This window comes from Conger conger, chromosome 7 (genome assembly GCF_963514075.1).
Source record: "Conger conger chromosome 7, fConCon1.1, whole genome shotgun sequence".
In the NCBI taxonomy this organism is placed as follows: domain Eukaryota; kingdom Metazoa; phylum Chordata; class Actinopteri; order Anguilliformes; family Congridae; genus Conger; species Conger conger.
In genome coordinates, this window is record NC_083766.1 from 50,938,518 (window position 1) to 50,960,723 (window position 22,206).

Genomic DNA, 22,206 nt, shown 5'->3' on the forward strand with positions numbered 1-22,206 from the left:
TTGCTAATTAGCACAGTTCTTCAGAAGGAAGGAAGCTGGCTGAAGTTAATAGGTGGAACAAACACATGGCATGACTTTCTAACACCTGGACTTTCCCCCTCTGTAAATACATCTACAGGAGAAAGTTCATGCTTGGGAAAAGAGATAGCATAAGCTGACACAAGACCTGGGGAGAAGTTCAAGAAGTTCATGTATAATGCAGGCACCACTTCGTCCTGTCACTTAATGCAAAAAAGAGTGAAATTATGGTTCATGGTTGACATTTAATATAAGACAGGTGAAAACTTGTTAGAACCAATCAGGAGGCAGGAAAAGATGAACAGTGAAGAGTGAAACGGCTGTGGTGGAATGTCCAGGGGTCAGAAAGTAAAAGTCCTAATAAAAGTGCTAATATCTTCTAGTTCTAACCCCTGGATTCTCCACCTCAGCCGTTTACAACCCTCACCCGAGGAGCGAACGAGGTGCTGGCTTTACCAGGGCCTAGGGGGGCAAAATCCATATGATCTAAATGCAGGACAGCATGTCGATTTTGCAGCAAACAGCAGTGAGTCTCTCTCCCAGTGAGAGGAACAAGGGAGATGCAATGTGACAGGCTGTGTAGGCTAGGCTACTTGCGGTGAATCGGAGAAAGAAAGACATACTTTTTAAACCTAGAGGGGTAATTTTCCCTCAAGTATCTGAGTTACTTAGGAGCAGTGGGCAGCCACAGTGAGGCGCCCGGGGAGAAACTCCAGTTCTGAGGCCACTGCCTTGGTCAAGGGCAACGCGAGGGGTTCGCCTAACCTGACATGTCTTAGAGTGTGGGAGGAAACTGGAGTACCCGGAGTAAACCCACGCAAACACGGGAACTCGGAGAGGGTGCGCCCGGCCAGAATGAATGGATTGGTGATTTATAACTCGACAAAACAATAAGAATTCATACGTTTAACATACTTAAGCTTACTGAATTGTAGGGCATTCTCATTTGTCGCAGGACGTCAGACAAATCGTTAAAAACGCGGGACTGTCCCAAGAAAAGTTTGGTTGGTCACCCTGGTGGGCCCCTGGTGTTCCACTGCCTTTGTGCAGCAGTGTAAACAGCTTATTCGCCCAGAGTAAAGAGCGGAAGGCCAGAGGGGTCCTGGGGCAGGGGAACAGAGGGGTGCTGTGATTCAGGATTCAGCTGGGGCTGAAACCGCCCCCCCTCGGTAACCCAGAAACCCCGCCCCGCAGCAACCCCTCCGCATCTGCGTCCTCCCTTACAGAATCACCACTCTGTTCTCCAGCAACAGGACCCATTCACCCCCTTCCACAGGGGCGTGTGGGCTGGGGTCAGGGGAGGGGTCGAGCCGCGCAAGCTGGATTATTGCATTTCTGCGTTTCCGCCCCTCTGTGGAAGAAAAACCCTCTGAAATCCGCTTTTAAAGCGGTGCACAGTCAACCCCTGCGCTGCGCTTTAAAACCCCCTTAACACCTCCGGGGATAAAAGGCCGACAAATGTCAAAGCTTGCCATGTCAAAGCAATCGAATCCTGAGGTGAAATGCAGGTCACAATAAGAGCAGTGGATCAGGAGTTGGTTTATGACGTGGCTTTAAAGCCTTTGAAATGCATGTATAGAACAGTACATAGGACAGTTTTAACAGCATATACTGTGCAGTGAGCTCCATTTTTCTTGGGACAAAAACATATTTTTTATTGATTTGGATCTGTAATCCACAATTTCGGATTTGTAATCAAACAATTTATATGTGGTTGCAGATTTTCAGCTTTTATGAAAGGGTCATTTTTAGGGGTGGGAAGAAATATCGCGACACGATATATCGCAATGCAAAAACGTGACAATATAGATATAACCACATATTTTCTAATTAGCCAAGGGACAAACAACTTTACGTCAAACATTTGCAACACCTTTATTCCAATCAAGTGCACGAGTAAAATAAATCAGCAAAAGCATAGGCGTTTATATGACTCATAACCTAACACCGTTTTCAGTTGTTAGGAACAAAGGATTTCAGAAGCTAATTAACACTTTGGAGCGCACATTTTAGTCGTAACGTAGTTCCAACAAAAGTGACTCAGAGGTTGAATGCTGCCAACTAAATCTCGCTATCGACCGACGGCTGGGCCTCCCGAGCCACCTAGTCCAACATCACAATCACAGCCCACCCCAAAAATGATGACAGGAAAATGTCCACTATTCATCTCTCATACCACAGCGAACATAGAGGAAGTGCTCAAAGCTGTTTGAGAATGGAAGCGGGAAAAGTCGTGTCATACCACTGCTGTTACAGGCAACGCAAGGAATATGGACATAGCCGTGAGTGAAAGACGGCTTGGACCACATATGTTTGAAATGAAGTTCAGATGAAGACAATGTAGAATTGAACAAGATTACTTGTTTAATCCTGAGGCAAAAAAATTACTAGGATGACAATGTTTTTTGCCTCAGGAATAAATAAGTAATCTCATTCAATTATACACTGTCTTAATCTGAACGTAATTTTTAATATCATGACCATATCGTGCCGTGAAACCAATTTTGTGTATCGTATTGTATCGTGAGTTGAGTGTATTGTCCCACACCTAGTAATTTTTTATAGATTTTGGTTTCACTGTGCAGAAAGTACAGCACTCCATCCTCATTATAAATCTGAAATTGTGGAGTACAGAGCCAAATTGAGAAAAAAATGTCTGTCAAAAATTATAGAGCTCATTGCATAACATCAGTTTCATTGTCACACGACATTTCAAAATGCTACTTGTTTTAAAGTAAATAATGATTTACTTATTAATAAAGGTGAATATGACTAACTGCATTGACCTTTATTTAAGCAGGAAGACCATCTGAAATCCCATTTCTTATTTACAGTGATGTTTGGGAACAGAAGGCAGGTAGGGAATGCAAGGGGATTAGTATAAAATAAGCCCTAAAGGATGGAGTGGTCTGGCGGCCATTTTAGACGACCAGTGTGGAATTTGAACTGTAAAATCTTCACCAATCAGTGAAGAGTGTGGAGTCTTGTCCGAAGGATGAAACATGGCAGAACCTTAATTGCGAAATCACATTATGACTGGCCTGTCCGTCAGGTATTATAGGTCACTGCTGTTACATGATAATTGTCAGCAGACCTGGGCTTCAGCTGAGGTGTAAAATATCCAAGAATTCTGATATTTCTGGTTTCACAGCTATGCTTCTAAATAAACCAGATCTCAGTTCAAATTAACTTCAAGATGGTTTGTCCTCAACTTTGAATAACAGATCTAATCAAGTGTTATATTTCTATATTATTTATAGAACATTTCTGGTACTTTCAGCAGCTGGCAACTCCAAATGTGTCACTTGCTAAAATGTGTTATTCGGAGCTAAAGGCAAATCACAATATGGCAGTATTGAATCTTGGCCATTGATTGAAGTCATTTTTCAGCCAGCTAAATTCATTTATAGACAGTGAGATATTATAGAGGCACTTCCCCTGAATGTAAATATGTCTATTAAATCATAATTAGGGAGGATTCTCCTGTCTGGGCCAATAGCTGGTGGTCGTCATACTATTTACAGTATATTTGACTTTTTCACATTCCCGATGTGAATCACATTAATTATTTGACACATATTTTGTATTTATTTGTGTAGCAGACACCCTGATCCAGAGCATTCGTAAAGCCTAACATTTTTACATTTAGTTTATTTGTACAGCTGGATGCTTACTGAAACAGTTTGGGATAACAGTGAAAAACAGACATTTTGACGTCTTTGATTCCTTCCTCAGAGGGCCTTATCCATTTTAGGACTCTGAGAAAGAAGCTGTAGATGTACTGTAGAAATGTCAATCTCCCCTATTCCATTAAACAGTGGGTCTTGCTTTGAGCTCTGAGAGCTCCAGCATTCCTTATTTTCTGGCTAGTCCCCGTGAAGTTGTCCGGGTAAAGGGTCTTTCACTACAGTCTGATTGTCCTGGCTGTTGAGCACATACAGTACTGTGCAAAAATCTTAGGCACCTGTATAACATTCTGTACAGATAAGATTCTTTCAAAAATTATTAAATGAAAGGTCCTAAATAAACGTACTATACATTTCACATTACATTTTAGTAATTTGGCAGAATAGTTAAAAACTGAATCAAATCAATATTTTTTGTGACCACCCTTCAGCGTTAAAACTTCTCTGAGATAGCCAACACTGTCCTGCAGTTCTATAAGACAATCAGCAGGGAGGTTGTTCCAAGCATCTTGGAGAACTTGCCACAGTTCTTCTGCAGACTTTGGTTGGCTCCTTGCTTCTGATCTCAGACAGCCTTGATCAAGTTTTATATAAAAAGTAGTAAATTGCTTACAGTAATATGTTACTTTTTAAAATTAAAATTAAATCTTTTGGAAAATGAATATTTGGAAATCTCAAATGTGTTCTTTTATACTAACACACACAAAAAAATAAACATATATATAATAAAGTCTAGGGTGTCTAAGACTTCTGCACAGTACTGTATTTTAGTCCTCTTTTATTTAGCTGGCTTGTAGCACTTTGAATCACAACTCAGGATAAGTTCTTTGCAGAAGGACACCACGACAGTGCCACACAAAGGAACTGAACCTGTAACTTCTCAGTTATCAGTCCAGTTCCTTAATCGTCACTCACATCACCAGCTGTAGTTCACAGTCATGGTTCACACTGACGGATGTCATTCACAGCGATGGCTGTGATTTCCCCGTGTTTTTTTGTTTTGACTTCCTGCCACCACCACCCCTTTTTGGAGGTCAGCTTTATTTTATTTGCAATTATAATTTACAAAACATTTCTCTGAAGCCTCTGAGAGGGAAGGGTATCACAAAATCTAAACCCAAAGTCAGCAAACAAACTGTTGTAAAGCAAGACGACAACAAAGAAAGATACAGATTAATATTGGTGATGGGGGGAGGGTCATAGGCAGACATAGATAGAAGACTAGACTAAACAACCAGAGGGGGCAGACATCGATAGACAAGAACTGACAGGCCTTAAACTGATGGGGAGAAGGGGAAATAAAACAGATCCTTTCTTCCTGGTATTGTTTATGATTTCTGAATGATATGCTTGAGAGTGTGCGGGTTTGTGATGATGAGGTTATGATTGTGTGTGCCTGTGTGTGTGGGTGTGTGTGTGTGAGCGTGTGTGTGTGTATGTGTGTGTGTGTGTGAGAGTGTGTGTCTGCGTGAGTGTGAGTGTCTGTGTCTGCGTGTGTGTGTGTGAGTGTGTGTGTGTCTGCGTGTGTGAGTGTGCGTGTGTGTGTGTATGTACGTGTGTGTGTGTGTGTGTGTGTGAGAGAGAGTGTGTGTCTGCGTGAGTGTGAGTGTGTGTGTCTGCGTGTGTGTATGTACGTATGTGTGTGTGTGTGTGTGTGTGTGTGTGCACATGTACTGGTTTTGTGATGTATGTGATTCAGAGTGCTGGTTGTGTGATGTGTGTGTGATTCAGAGTGCTGGTGGTGTGATGTGTGTGTGATTCAGAGTGCTGGTGGTGTGATGTGTGTGTGATTCAGAGTGCTGGTTGTGTGATGTGTGTGTGATTCAGAGTGCTGGTGGTGTGATGTGTGTGTGATTCAGAGTGCTGGTTGTGTGATGTGTGTGTGATTCAGAGTGCTGGTTGTGTGATGTGTGTGTGATTCAGAGTGCTGGTTGTGTGATGTGTGTGTGATTCAGAGTGCTGGTTGTGTGATTGTGTGTGATTCAGAGTGCTGGTTGTGTGATGTGTGTGTGATTCAGAGTGCTGGTTGTGTGATGTGTGTGTGATTCAGAGTGCTGGTTGTGTGATGTGTGTGTGATTCAGAGTGCTGGTTGTGTGATTGTGTGTGATTCAGAGTGCTGGTTGTGTGATGTGTGTGTGATTCAGAGTGCTGGTGGTTGGTGTTGTGTCTGTTGCAGGGGGTGGGGGTGAGGGAGGCGTGGGCAGAGGTGCGGTACCTGGCGGGGGCGGCGGGGCCTGGACGTAGCTGCGCAGCGTGATGTCGGCGGAGCCTCCGGACTCCAGCGGGATGGGGTGCGTGTGGAAGTGCTGCAGCATGTCCGGCACCGTCTGGAACCACAGGTGGTGCACGTGGCACTGCCCGCTGTCGTTCACAGACAGCCGCAGGTGCTGTCGGCGGGAGACGGAGGGGGGGCTGGATTACACACCGGCTGGCTGGAGGCATGGTTACCAAGGTTATTATCACCTACGCGTCTCAGAAGCGGCGTCAGTCCGTATCACACCAGCTTCTGCTGCGTAACCGCGACAACGCGCCCAGACGGCTCTCTCTCGTAAAGCTGATATATGCACCGTGAGGGCCGCAAAGCACTGTGGGAAAATTCCACCGGTGGAGACGTGTGAACGCCAGCCCCAGAAACGGCTGACTCACCGGAACCCTGCGAGGCTTCTGCTTACAACACACGACCCCTTAGAGCGCTCGACGGAAATACTCAAAATCACCATGCAGCGCTGAGGCCGACACGGGAGAAGGAAGGAGTATTTTACTTCTTGGTTGTGGGCCAACGGGGTGCAGGGACTGCGTTACTCTCATCCTACATACGGGGGGGCTTGTGCCAGCCGGACATGTGCTGTCGTTTTCGTGGTAACATAAGTAACATATCCAATATAAATAATTATCAGAAGGTTGTACGAAAACCTCAGAAAGCAATTAAGACCTCCAGTTAGATGCAGAAGTATTGGCACAGTTGTGTGAAATTGTACATCAAATCAAACAATGACTATGAGCCTAAATTCACAATGTTTATTTAATTTAAACAGACATTTAGCTACACTCAGTAATCACTTTATTAGGTACACCTATACACAAGCTTGTTAATGCAAATAGTTAATCAGCCAATCATGTGGCAGCAATGAAATGCATAAACGCATGTAGATGTGGTCAAGAGGTTCAGCTGTTCTGCAATGGTAAAAATGATTTTAAAAAAGCCAATGATTTATTCAACCCTTTAAGGCAAGATCTTGAATAAGAGGGTTGAATAAATACTAATGCTACTGGTAATTGGAGTTAAAAAAAGCACCAACTTGGAATTCAGAAAAAACATTCCAATAATCCTACTCTTCACAGGATTAAAAGCTCAGTAAACATGGCCGCTCACCTTGGCCTTGCCCTGGAAGTTGAAGGTGAGGACGAACTCTCCCGGCCGCGTCTCGCTCTGCCGGATCACGAAGAGGCCGTGGCTCCGGGCCCCGCCCGCCAGGACCAGCTGGGCCGCCCGAACCCGCGAGAGCGTGCCGTGGAACCAGGGGTATCCGCCCAGACCGGCGTCAGCCTCCGTCTCCTCTGCTCCATCGCCATGACCGGCTGAGGGAACATGACATAACATGACATGACATGACATGACGTAACATGACATAAGGTAACGGCAATAGAGCAATGCTCGCCTTTGTCTCCTCTGCTCCATCGCCATGACCGGCTAAGGCCCGGTTAGACACCAAAAACATGATCTAAAATAATTTGTTATAATGTATATTTTTTTGTGATCAAATGTTTTTTTTATTCAACAAATATTTTCAAACAGAATATTTAACCGTTTTCTTTCCCCTTAAAACATTCCCCCATTGGTTATAATATTTTAATGTTACATATTCGTTACCAAATCGTTCCTTTTTTAGTTGATTACATATCCATACTATATTCACACTATTATAATTCTATTAATTTTATTATAATATCATTTCAATGTAATAATCTATAGGCAAAGTCCGATACCACAGATTCTTTAGATTCACCAGATACACATCAGATACTCAGCCCCTACACTCCTTCAGTTCTCTCTGTTTCTTAACTACACAATGTCCCCATTGGTGACAGTAGCTAATGGTGCTGACAGCACTGCCATACAGAGCATCCATTGCTACTGTACAATATTGCACTTGGTCATGGATCAAACTGCAGTGTGTTGTATTGACACAGAGCTGCCAACCCTAACAAGAGTTGAGTATCTGATGACTCTAAAGCATCTGTGCCCATCACTCGTGTGAGGACGTGACAGTACCTGCTCCAGGTGCAGGGGTGTCCAGCGACTGCAGGAAGCATTCTAAGGGGATGTGTGACGGGTGCTCGCTGAAGGGGGAGTCCCGGAGGCGGACAGAGGGGGCGCTGTAGAGCGAAGCTCCCGTGGTGCTCACAGGCACTCGATGGAAACCTGCGCAGGGAAACGACAAACAGTCTGCAGCGGCCGCAGTGACCTAGGGAATGCTTTATGTCTGTCTTTAAAGCACAGGATACTTAAAATTCTGCATTTTACATTAATTCATTTGTTCATAGATTTTTCTTTTTTAATTGCCATAATATGCAATAAATAAATTGCCCACGATAATAACACATCAATATATTTTGTCATTAATATTTTTTGTAATGGAAGTGAGATAATAATCCGGGAATAGCAGGATTATTATTATTTTGGCGTTGTTAAACAAAAACTTAGTCACACAATAATAATAATAATTTAGCCTATAAGCCTATAAGCAGCTCTCATTCATAATTTGCTTCACATAATCATTTTAACATCCTGTTTCAGATGTAACAGGAATTGGAACTGACAGTAAACAGTAAAAAAGCATCTGTTTTGGCCCAATACCATTATGTGTAATAAAAAGTCCATTCTGTCATAATTCATTTGCAGGGTTTTCTAGGTCTTGGATTCAATATGATTGGCAGAAATTTTATTTAAAAACCCTAGGAGCAATTTTTGCTTTAATTTATTCATGGTGAGTAAGCTAGTATACACACACACACACACAAACACACGCAGACACACAAGCTTGACATCTCGTTTTTCGACTTTCCATTCCAAATAATAGCTTTCTCTTTCAGTCTCACAATGCTACCAACGGCTGTGTAAATATTATGATTAATCGACAACACAAATGTGTTGACCGAAAGACGATTGGCTGAAAGAAACAGGAGCAATTATTTTGTTGTGGTTCAAGTCTGGGTCATCGCCTGTTGTAATCTTAAAAAAAGGCCTCAGGATGTGTGTGTTTTCCCTGCATTTCGGCTGTTTGTCCTGTGTAAGAGACGCAGGAGCCACTATTAACGTGACCACTCCTCTACATGACTCACGGTCTGACTGCTGGCTCTGCGGCCCAGCTCTGATAAGGCTGTAGTGAAGCGACAAATCATCGCAATGAGGAATAACACCACCAGACATCCGACACGTCGCACCCTGACAAACAGTTTCACAGGCAAAATGTTGCCGATCTGACTTCTTTTCTCATTACATTTCCTTCATGGCCATTGCAGATTAATTAAAGACAAGCTGAAATAAAGTTGAAATGAAGAAATGAAATAAGACCAGCACTAGCTTCTGCAATATGACATACGCAGGTGAAACAAATATGTAGGGGGGATTTGTATCGATTTGACTGATGTCAAATCAGGAGGCGGACAACAAATGAGGATACGCACCACTGCAGGAAAGAATATTGATTGGAGGGGAACTGAAAACTGACAGACATTTCATGGGACGCAAGCCCACTGATGCACGATGACGTATCTAAATTCACATTTTTTCAGAAAGCGGATGTAAAAGAGCTTTGATGTGAAAACACACTAGTATTACAATTTCATTAATGTTATGGAATATACACTCACTAAGCACTTTATTAGTTGTTTTTTTTTTTTTTTTTACTTATTGGTCTTCTGCTGCCTATCCACTTAAAGAGGTTTGACGTGTTGTGTGTTCAGGGATGCTCTTCTGCATACCACTGTTGTGTGTAGTTATTTGCGTTACTGTTAGCTCCTGTCAGCTCTGACCAGTCGGGCCCTTCTCCTCTGACTTCTCTCATTAACAATAAATTTCTGTCATAACTGCAGAACTGATGCTCACTGGATGTTTTTTTTGTTTTTTTTGCACCATTCTCTGCAAACTCTAGAGACTGTTGTCCATGAAAATCAGTAGTTTCTGAGACATTCAGACCATTTCTTCCCCATTCTGACATTTGGTCTAGAAAACAACTGAGCCTCATGACCATTCTTTAATGCATTTTGTTGCTGCCACGTGATTGGCTGATTAAATATTAACAAGCTGATGCAGAGGTCTACTAAATAAAGCGCTTTAAGACGTGTTCAGAATTGCACGGCCATGAAGAGTTGACTAAATTGAGGGAAAAGTTAGTTTTTATTTCAGCTGGTCTTAAATGCTTCACATCCTACAGAGCTCTGAGGGGTCCTTTTTTTAAAGGTCAGGTGACCCCGCTCACCCTCGGACAGGAGTTCGCAGCTGCAGGACGACACCATGGGGAACTCCCTGGGCTGTAGGCTCTGGGGGAAGGAGCTGAGCTCGATGTCATCTCCGCTGTCCCTGCCGCACCAACACACACAACACATCTGTTACACCCAAACGCAGTTAGCTCACTGCATTGTGCTCAATAAAGACGTCATAGAATAACACAAGATTCTAACAACTTTCTTATACAGTATATATAGGGGATGTGACTACATACTTACAGTAATGAAAACTGAACATCTGAGGCAGTTTTATTGTATCTTGTTATTTGACTGTCTGAATGTTTTAATACGAATGGGATTATGTTAGTGGTGATTTGTTGTTCATGTCCTTAATGTATTTATATTGTAATGTGAAGCCAGCACATACATTTCCACCTAGTGTGGACAATGAAGTTACATTTAGCTTGACAGGCACAGGGCATCAGACTGACACACAACCCAAAAGAAGAAATAAGACCTAGTTAAAATGCAGACTGTCAGCTTTTGGGTATTGCCATTCATATTGAGTGATCCGTGCTGGAATTACAATTTAAACATGGTCGCCGATCTACATTAAAAGATTGACTTCAGTCAAATTCTCTGGGAATTGCTGTGCGAAATTAAATATTTTCTGAAAGACTGCGGATGACTAAGCATGTCTTCTGGAGTTCTTTAAAACCACTTTCCCCACTACATTACAGATCTTGGAGAAGAGAGTAGAGATAATATATGTGTTCAATTATAAAACACCCTACCACATATAGGGTACGTGTACTTACCCAGGGTCAATGCAATCCTGAATATCTGCTACCCAAGAATGTTTCTGCAATGAATCAATGGTCTCCAAGATATATTCTTCACCATTTTCTACCTGCAACAGAAAACAAAACATCTATCAGCAGTTTGGCAATTAGCTCAGAATGCACCTCACAATCATATAGATGACCTGATTTCCCCATTGCAGACAGTGCTGTACAGAACAGGTCTGGTGCCATGACCTCATATGCTCAGCGTTAGGCCAGTGAAATGCTGACCTCGTCCCATCAGGCCCGCGCCCCTCTAATTGCTGAAACTGTAACACGTCTCTCGTTTAACACTCGGGGTACACTTGAGACCGCGGCGGCGGGATTCTATTCCGCCAACTCGCCCGGAGAAAGGCCGCGCGGCCGCGGGAGCCGGCGGTTATAAACGGCGGAGAGCGGAAAGGTCAGGAGGACGACGCAGACGGATGTCACGCGGGGAATAGCGCGTTCGCAGAGCGCCGTGCGAGGTGTTGATTGAGAGCGAGCTAAGCTGCGGGCTGCACGGTGTACCATGGGAAAAAACACAGTAACAGCCCTCTCTCTCCCTCTCTCTCTCACTCTCTCTCTCTCTCACTCACTCACTCTCTCACTCACTCACTCTCTCGCCCTCTCTCTCTCTCGCCCTCTCTCTCTCACTCTCTCTCTCTCTCTCACTCTCTCTCTCTCTCTCACTCTCTCTCTCTCTCTCTCTCACTCACTCACTCTCTCTCTCTCACTCTCTCTCTCACTCTCTCTCTCTCACTCACTCACTCTCTCGCCCTCTCTCTCACTCTCTCTCTCTCTCCCTCTCTTTCTCTCTCTCTTTCCCTCTCTCTCTCTCTCTCTCACTCTCTCTCTCTCCCTCTCTGCCTCCATCTTTCTTTCAAGCTGCAATTTCACATTCACAATTCCTCTTTCTCGCTGTCACTACCACTAGCTCTATTTCAAGCAGCAACTTCACATTCACCATCTCGCCCCTGTTCTTACACACACACACACACAGACACACCACCATTTACTATATGTTTACACCCGTTTTAGTAAATGTTTGGCATTTATATAGCGCCTTTATCCAAAGCGCTGTACAATTGATGCTTCATATTCACCCATTCACACACACACTCACACACCAACGGCGATTGGCTGCCAGACAAGGCACCAACCGGCTCGTCAGGAGCATTTGGGGGTTAGGTGTTTTGCTCAGGGACACTTCGACACACCAAGCGTGGGATCGAACCGGCTGCCAGACGACTGCTCTCACTGCCTGAGCCTAAGAAAATATGTAGGATGCATATATATTAGGTGCTTGCAGGCCTCCTAACTCTCAGACAGATGGGTGCCTAAGATTAATCGCTTTTGCGTTTTGTGCTCTTCCCATCTGCGATGTCTGTAAAACGGGAGTGTGGCATACCTTGAGCACAAAGGTGTTGTCCTTGTCGGGCATCTCCAGAGGCATCGTGGTTCTCACCTCCACCACCGCTGACAGAGGAACGCTCACCTTGGGTTTGGAGGACTGGGGGGGGGAGGGAGAATGAATGTGACACACAGCCATGATTGGACAATGCAGCCGACCCAATAACAGCCCAATGCATTCTGGGAGTTAAGTGCTTCCTTTCTTTTATCACCAGGAACTTAATGCGTGGTCATTAAGTCTAATATCAGTGGTGAAGTGCTTAACTACAGCCATTCTTTATCCTGAGAAAAGATCAGTGCGGTAGACTGTGCAGAGTTTGAGTCATTCGGCATGATGAATCATACATTCCTTCCCCTACTATTACTTTCATATTCAAATTATAATCTTGGAAATAATAGGAAATCATCTGCATCCAGTTCTGCTTTGATTTACCCAGTAGCCGAATAATTAATTCACGGGACACTATTTCAATGCAAATCCTTTCTAGAACATATAGAATATATAACCAAATGAAATACATTTGACGGCACTGCCGGCTCTCTCTGAATCCGTGTTTTTAGATTTGTTCTCTCTGAATTATTCATCGCCAGATTCATGAGGAATGGACGGCGCGGATGGGAAAATTAATGTCCTTTGTTTCTTTGAATTACTTGAATGAACTGTAACAAAAAAGGCCCCAAGGTGTATGTGTTGGATTTTTCTATTAAAAAAATAACCTGAGGGGTTTTGGCAGACCCAACTAGCATTTACAAGCCAGTGCCTGGAACTGTACCCCCAAGTGAACACGCTTCCTTGTGGTTAGTTTTATAGTCCTTTTTACAGGCAACTCACCGCACTGCATGCTAAGTCACGCAGTATATCTTACGAAATGCTAAACGATATATCAAATAAAATGCTAAACGACATATCATGAGAAAAGGCTAAGCGATATATCACACGACATGTTAAATGATACGTACGACATTCGCATTACTGAGATATCTATAATAAGGTCATCTAGAAATACATTTATGCCACAACACTTCAACTTTCAAAGTAGAGGCCCAGGTTCTCTGAACAACTTCCCCTGAGAACAGTTTTTTTTTCTATATCCATAGTAGCACGCGTATATTAATCTCTTAAGTGTTTGTAATGAAGAAAAAAACGAGGTACTATTAATTGCGGTTGGCTGTGAAGAGGGCAGCTGCTGTAACCCGGTACGACACACGAGAGATCCTGCTGGCATGGACTGCCAGGAACTGGCATTAACTTTGAAAGGGAAATAGAGGCCACTTTTTAGGAACGGTGGCTAAAGTTTTACCAAGAGCAGCCCTGCTGTAAACTGATTTAGGACAGGTAATGCGATTGGCAGTTTGGAGGACGTTAACAAACTCAATAAGGCTCATCCCTGTAGTACGTCTCACTCACTTTATATCTATTGCTAATTCGATTTCCACACAAAATTTCATACCAGAAAAATTAAGTTAAAAATAGATACAAACAGAGTGCTGGAAACTCGGCCAACAGTTTTGGGGAGAGTCATCAGAGACTGTAGAGGAAAGCTTTCTCCAATAATGGCCACACGCGGTACGGGTCAATGGGGACACGCTCTTCCAAAATGCTGGAGGGCTCAGGTGTCCCCCGGACCACGAGGCGATGCTGGCCGCTGCTCTTAACACCACATTCCGGAGCGATTCCAGCTGGACTGGGGGGGAGGAACGCAACCGCAAAAGATCCGAAACTGCCTCCACGGCAGCCCGCGATCCCGTTACACTGCGCCGACGCTCAACGCGCTGAGCTTCGACCTGCAGGCTGCAGAAACCTTGTACTGGCCTCTCAGTGCACCAGATCAAACAGGCCATTTAGGATTTACATGGCTAATTTACAGTTATTTCTAAATTTGGAGAAGCACATTTCACCTTGTACGGGATTCATCGCTGCCCCCCTATTGGCTGAGATGGGCAATGGTGAATGAATGGCAAATTAAGTTATTGTAGCTGCCTGGTATTCACGTTCTAGAAAGCGTCCATCAGTGCACCAAAAACACCTTTTATGGCCAACATTTCAATTCAAGTGAATCTTCGTAAGGTCAGCAAAAGAAGTGAAATGCAGCCTAACCTTTACACACATACACTCTCATAAATAAAGGTACAGCAGAGGTACATTTTCGTTCTTTAAGGAACACATTTCAGAAATGTACCGTGAAAGTACAAGAATGCAATAATAATAATCATTTGGGTACTAATAAGTACTTTTAAGAAGCAAAAAAGGTACAAATGAATTGTGTGTCACTGGCGAGGGGTACAATTTTATGAGCGTGGATAAGACACATCATCTCATCAATCACACCTCCCAGGACGAGGTCCCGTTTCAATCCAGGTGACTCTTTGTAAGGTCAGCAATAGAACTAAAGCGGCACCAAACCTTTACACACGCGCATAAGACCCGTCTCGCACATTCACACCTCCCAGAATGAGGTCCCATCGAGACGACCCCCCCCCCCCCCATTTTTTGGACCCACCTTGGGGGGCACGTAGAACTCCAGCAGGAAGCGCTCGCCCTCAGCCCGCGGCGGCGGCCCCCCCACCTTCCTCAGCAGCAGCCGGCACTTCTGCCACTGGGAGCTTCCCATGCAGGTGGTGTCGTCGGCCACCATGTAGCGCAGGGCGCCCTCCCGCTGCACCTCCAGCAGCTCGGCCTTGTGGCCCTGCGAGGCCCTGGAGAGCCGCAGGCGGTGGGTCCAGCGGTCCGCCAGCTCGCCGTTGGCCTTGCGCCCGGCGTCGGGTTCGGGCGAGGCCCGGCGGTGCCAGATCTCCTTCACGCCGTCCACCACGCACAGACTCATGTTGCGCAGCGAGAAGCCCTTCTTGAAGCGCGCTTTGGGGTTGAGCCTGGCGGCCGAGACGTCCTCGGAGCTCCGCGAGTGTCCGAGCGCGGCCGCCTTGCAGGCGGCGGGCGCCCGGGGGCTGCCGTTGGCCGTGCCGCTGTCCACGCTGTCCAGGGACTCGCTGGACGCCCCCGCGCCACGCCGCCGCAGGTAGAGGTCGTGGCCGTAGGGGAGCGGGCAGCTCTGGAGCCCGGCGAAGGGCACGATGGCGGGGGCGTGGGTCTGGCTGAGCGCCGCCGAGAAGCACTCCAGGAAGTGGCGGGCGAAGTGGCGGGAGAAGGAGACGTCGGCGCCCGGCGAGTCGTAGCTGGGGTTCTCGCGCACGAAGCGCCGGAACTTGTCGGCGAAGTCGGAGGCGCCCGCGCGGGCGTGCAGCTCGCAGAACTCCCGCCAGTCGGGCAGGGGGCCGCAGGACGGGTCCGGGCTGCTGGGGCGGGCCTCCCCATTCATGGCTGCTCCATTCCACCGCTGGGGGGGGAGCGGGGGCTGCGGGGAGCAAGCGGAGAGCCGGGTTACTCGTCGCTTTTTATGTTTATTGATTTTGATTTTCATCCTAAGTAAAAAACCATTTCCAATTGCCCACGCTGAATAAAAAATATTGTTGGTCGTATATTTATTTATTTATTTATTTATTTATTATTTGGTCCTTATCTTAGCCTCAATCAATTAATTAATTAAGAGTTATAGGCAGGAGTGTTGGAACGTAAGGAGCAATCCATGGGACAACATAAATTCTGGGACCAACCACCTTCTCCTTTACTTTCATGTTACTCATCGTTTAACCAAGGTGTACTTCTGAATATTCAAAGGAAATGATACCTGCACATTTATTAAAGTGAGCAAGACAGACTCTTTATGACATATATCTACAGGGAGCATTAATAGCAGTGTGCAGGTATTATTTTCTTACTTTGTACTTTGGATTTGCGCTTTGACTCTTGGCTTGCCACTTATACTACTTCTTAATATACCTATTATTACTTCTGAGTATCCCAAACAGAAACACCATCCTCACCTCCTGTCCCCCCCAAAATCCAGCCTGCTCACACACTCTCCAACCCAACACCCCCCAACCTAGCCTCCCTCCCACTGGACAGACAGAGGGACAATGACAGCACCCATTTCCGAGGCCTCTCAGACTGTCTAATATTAATTATATGTTGAATTTCAGTGAATCAAAAGAGCAAAATTAAAACTGCATTTTGAGGTACTGCATACAAGACAGTGTATATTCACATTCGCGATGTTTGGCTCATTTTCAATCAGTATAGACGTCTTTTGGAGAGCAGAGGAGAAAAAAACGCACGCTTCCTCTTTGTGTTTACAACAACAGCGCAGCATAACAATCTGAGAAAGTGTTCAGCTGTAAGCACAGAGACAGCCTCTCAGCCCCGCGCTGTGCCAGTTTCCACAGGCTCCTCCAGGCCTCCCACCGCATGCGGAGACTCGGGCCGTGCCAAGCCGCATTGTGTCAGAGAGAAACGCTCATTGTGGTCTGTGGTGCGACCCCGAAGACAGGGAGGCCATTGTGGCTCCAGAGTGACACAGTAGCTGTGAATAAAGAAGAATGGATTTTTCCCTGCATCATGCCAGCACATCAGTTACACCCAGGGGTAGGGCAGGTGCGCGAACCGAGGAGACAACCTGCTGTGATTTAAAGTGAATGTCAGTGCACAAATAACACACACACACACACAATATACTCACACACACAACATACTCACAGACACACACACACACACACACTCACATACAATATACTCACACTCACACACACAACATACTCACAGACACACACACACACACAATATACTCACACAAACAATATACTCACAGACACACACGCAACATGCTCACAGACACACACAGACACACTCACACACACAACATACTCACAGACACACTCTCACACACACACACACACACACACACACACAACATACTTACAGACACACATACATACTCACACACACAGACACATACACACACATACTCACTCACACACACACAACATACTCACAGGCACACACATACACAACATACTCACAGACACACACACACACTCACTCACACACACTCACACACATACACTCACAGACACACTCACACACACTCATAGTCACACACACTCTCACACACACACACTCATAGTCACACACACACACACACACACACACACACACACAAACACGCTTGCTCCTGATGTGCAGCAGGTGCCTGATTGGACAAGAAATGCTGGGATAGGCTGGAGGAAACAGCCCTCTAGATGAACGATAATCTATGAAGCAGCTTGACGAGATAAATGGTACGCCTCCCTGATGCCATTTTCATTAAGAGGCAGATTATGCTGGAGACTGACAGGTACATAGTGTTAAAGCCACTTTGTGCTAACTGGTTAGGCAGATCGATGAAAACCACAGCAATATTTATGGCTTAATCAGCAGCATCATGATTCTCATTTCACTCAAACTGGCTTTTAAGGACAAAATTTAGTTATTTTTATTACAGGCCAAAGTAGAACGTTCCATCCACGTCAAATATCTACCGCCTTGTGTCGTGGTTTTCCAATCAAAAAGATTTTCCAGACTTTGTGGAGAATTTCTTTAAGATTTTCAATAAAGAGGATGAGGCAGAATCTTCCAGAATATCAGACTTCATTCTTCAATTGTAGATCATAAAGTCGTGGTGTCCCTGCAGTGACCCAAAATCCGTTCAGTTACAGACAGGCTTTATACAGTCTCCAAACCGGCTTATTTCCTCCCAACAGGTGTCTCTTTTCACCGCGCCACAATGATTCTACAATTCTTAATTACATAGGCTGATGTTCATTGGTTGGCACCAATCTTACTAACATCATGAAATAATTGTTTACACACGCTTGGATACTCCATCCTCCTCTTGGCACTCATTTTCGAGACTGATAAACAATTTCAAGACTGATGAACAATTGTGGAACAAATGTCTCAAAGATAATAAAAATAAAAATGTGTTTATTAACTTCATAAATGCATACAAATGTCAGTGGGTGAGTGGCTTGATATAACCATATACTTCCACATTGTTTATATGGATTATGACTGTTCTGATATGTGGTTATATTACCATACAAGTTTATATAATGAATGACATTTCCAACATAATATTTCCAACACTTGTTTTGGGGTAGGATACATCTTGTGTCATGAAAAGAAAATGTGCAGTTATATTCAGTCTTTAGATATATGAAAAGATTTTGGAAAGGGTAATCGAGCGCTACAAGGAGAAACCGCAGGGAGAACAGGCCTCCCCCTATCATCCCAAAATTTCAAAGCCTGCTAGCGTTCTCACTTCTCAGTAAACATTTTTGTGGTGAAAAGTCAGCGAAACGCTGTCTAGGTGCTCAAAACCTGCCTAAATTTGGTTGAAAAGTAAAAGTTTACTAGTGGAGTAGGGGCCTAGATTGAGTTGAGGTTTAGCACAGGGAAAATCTGTTAGCACACACAAAACCAATAACATGCCCAATAATTGGTCACGGTATTTGTTTCACACCAATAACTGCTCGTGTTGTTAGTTTTTGCATGTGCTAAAAGGCCTTGCACATGCTAAAGGTCTTAGTAAATCAGGACATAGCCAGGCTACATCCAGGATAAAACCTTATACTGTGGTTAACCGTGTCTCTCAACCTAGATTTCCACACCTCTAGACGTCTAGATTCGGGCTTTTGCTCATTGGGTTGGGACGGGCCCTCCAGCACTGTCAGGTCCGTGTCTCTGTCGTTCTCAGTTACACCTCGCTAACGGCAGAGGATGCCAGCTGTCATGAGCTGAGAACGTAACCAATCTGGCACATCCGATTCCAGCAGGTTACAGCGTTTTAAACTCCAACCACGGGGCACATTTACCTGAATGTGCACAGTCAGCCTTTGAAATAGAGGCATATTTTAAATTTGGGGGAGTATTAGCATATTTTTTTTGAAGTGGCTCACCAATTAATTTTTCCCAGATGAGAAGAGATAATCACTTTGGACAGCTGCCTGCTATTTGACAACTTAACGTCAAGTGTGAGCACTTGGCTGGTTGCCTTTTACAGCCGGAAAGGCGAACATTTCTGGGCTGATTGGAATTTAATGGCTGCTCCCGTCAAGAAATATTAAAGATTTAAATGCAAAAAAAAAAGAAGAAAAAACTTCACAGTAGGACAAGTCGAGGCCTAGTGGAAATAATCCCCCCACGCAAACCTCTCTTCTGGGTTCCTGGAATTTTCCTCGCAAAAAACGGCTTTGCTGTCATTTTGGAAAACATGGGGAACGGGGAACATGCCAGACGGGTTTAGTGCACACCGGAGCCCTCAGACTGTAAGTAATGTCAGTAATTAATCTGCTGTGGTTCAGGCACAGCTCCTGTTTAGATATGCAGCTACATCCAGCTCCACGCCAGCTGAGCGTGCAACACAACACCAGCGTCGGGATCAAATTCAAATACAAATGCAAAAAAGGCATCTGGTGAAACAGCCACATTGACACAGCAGTTGCTTTTTTTTGTTTGTTATGATATAAAAACGTTTTCACACGTTTGACAGAAAGTTTCTTCATAGTAGTATATGCTATGAATGATACTTAATCTCTCCGCTGGGCAAAACCACAGCCCTTCAATGCTAAAATGACTACAATAAAATCATTTTCGCAGTGTTTCTCAACTCCAGTCAGAATCATAATCTTGTTTCCCTCATGTGAAATATATTTTTATATTGACGATATAGCTGAAGACAGCAAATTGTACCAAGACAGAGAAGCGGCCAGATGTTGGTAGACCCTAAAGTCAGTTTGAAGAGGTGGGTTCAGTTGAGTAGGGGATACTGTACAATATCTGTAGCTAACATGGAAAACCATGAGGAAATCTCATGTCTTCTGATTTTTATTATAATACAATGGGAGTTTTCATTCAACATTGCAAATGTCAGGAACAGTGGTTGTATGGTAACATCTGTTATACATGTTGATTCCAGTATGTTATAGTAATCTAGTAGGTTATGTCATCGATTTTACAGACTTTGTTACAACATTTCCTATAACTGAGAAATGTCAAATCTTTAATGTATATATTGTGTTGCTACGAAATGTTTAAGGTTTGAAAAATTGCTAATGAAACCCCACCTACTCAAACTCCGCCTATCTCAATGTCTAATGTAAAGGATAGGCACCTAAGAATACATCACTTGTGTCATCTCAGCCATATTCGGGGAACAGAATGATCGAGTTTCAAGCACGACTTTCACAGAACAAGCGGATCTCTGAGATATTCTACGGACTTGGAGGTAGTTTATTGTTCTGGGAGCATGGGGTTCACAAACTCAGCAATACAAGGACAGCATCAGCTTTATTTGGGTGAGCGGTGAACGGGGAGCGGGTAAGGGTGGTGGAGGTGAGGATGAAAGCTAAAGGATGCTAACGGATGAAGGGAAAGAGTGTGGTCATATTGCAGTGGCCTGCGTTCAGCCGGGTCACAGACATGAATCAGCAGAGCGGTGCCGGGGAAAAGGCCAGTCGCCAGGCTGTCGCTGTGTGTAGGAGGCGCCCGCCCTCTCAGAGCGATAAAACTCACTCACGGTTATCAATTTCATACGGCTATCGCACTCTCATTCAATCTTCTCACTCGTGGGGGCTTCAATAAGCACCCAGAATGCAACATGTTTCAAACGCACGGACAGACTCTGTGTAAAGCAATATGCTTACAGAAAGTTACAGGATGTTAGGACTCAAAAATACATTTCTGAGCGCAGAAGGTCCCCCATTTCAAACGTAGTGCATACCAACTCAGAGGCCTGTCACAATGCTGGAATAATCCATACAAAAACTGTACATAAATTATTCCTGTATCAGTACTCATTTTCACTCTAACCATAATATAACCATAATAGTTATAATATCACGGTTCAAGGGTGTTAAAGGAATTGTAACCTTCCAGTTAATTTTTATGGCAGATTTTCATTTTTTTTCTTCTAAACTAAGGGAGTAACCAAATGCGTGTTTATTTACATACATGGCTGCTATGCATTTTTTAAAAGTTTATTTAACATTTCCCATTGCTCTTATCATCTTATAGCTTTTTTTCCCTCAGGGCATTCTTTATTGTCCCCGCTGAAAAAAACAGCTCAAGCAATGTTTTGAAACAGCTGGTAGCCGGTACTTCAAGCTGGCCATACCTGGATTTTATACCAGGGTTAAATACATTTTAAACCCACAGAATTCCATTTCCAAGCTAATATTTTTAAAGAAATGAAACTTTAAACCTGGCGTTAAATATGAAGCAATTGAAAGTACCTTACCGGCCAACTTCCAGCGACTTCGGCGGAAAATGAAAGATGCGTCATGGAAACGCTTTGCGACGCGGCGCAGATGTCGATAAATGTGGACGTGTGCATTTCTCAAGGTGCTGAGGAGTGAGACTGCTGTTAAAACACTGCGCAGAAAGAAGAGTCAAGAAGACACTGTGTACTGCCCACTCGCACTCAATCACAGCCTGTCACCCCATTGTTCCTGCGGACCATTGTACCCAGTGGGGACATGCCACTGGGGTAAAACACACGTACTGAAGCGCTATGCTACCATTCGAGTTAGGGAACTTCATTCACATATTGGGCTTGTCGCTCATATCCATCTATAATCAATACCTATAATCAATTTCCTCCCATCATAGTGCTGTAGTGATGAATTTTTATAACTACATAATATACTTCCCTAAATAGGGAACACTGTAAAGTATAATTAAATAAATAATCTTCTGAAGATAGCTCCTCTGGTCCAGAGTTGAAACCACTTAATTGGAATCAGCAATAGCAAACAGTAAGATGCTAATGAAGATGCAGTAGGATGCTAACGGGTTACTGCGGTCCTATGCTGACGACAGCAGCCCAGTTTATTTTAAGGACTTCCACAGATGTTCCAATACCTGTTACCATGTTACTGCTGAAAC

At 44.3% G+C, this 22,206-nt stretch overlaps 1 protein-coding gene across 1 annotated transcript in view; it reads right to left on the minus strand.

Annotated features, from left to right (window-relative positions):
- The window catches only part of LOC133132165 (SH2B adapter protein 2-like), a 31,960-nt gene that overhangs the window by 4,422 nt on the left and 5,332 nt on the right, over window positions 1-22,206 (minus strand). The window contains exons 2-8 of the mRNA XM_061247397.1: window positions 14,891-15,742; window positions 12,388-12,489; window positions 10,974-11,065; window positions 10,188-10,288; window positions 7,979-8,128; window positions 7,079-7,284; window positions 5,921-6,092 (exon numbers count right to left, since the gene is read on the minus strand). Of these exons, the coding sequence (XP_061103381.1) occupies window positions 5,921-6,092; window positions 7,079-7,284; window positions 7,979-8,128; window positions 10,188-10,288; window positions 10,974-11,065; window positions 12,388-12,489; window positions 14,891-15,706 (1,639 nt within the window). The 5' untranslated portion in view covers window positions 15,707-15,742. The remainder of the gene's footprint in view (window positions 1-5,920; window positions 6,093-7,078; window positions 7,285-7,978; window positions 8,129-10,187; window positions 10,289-10,973; window positions 11,066-12,387; window positions 12,490-14,890; window positions 15,743-22,206) is intronic.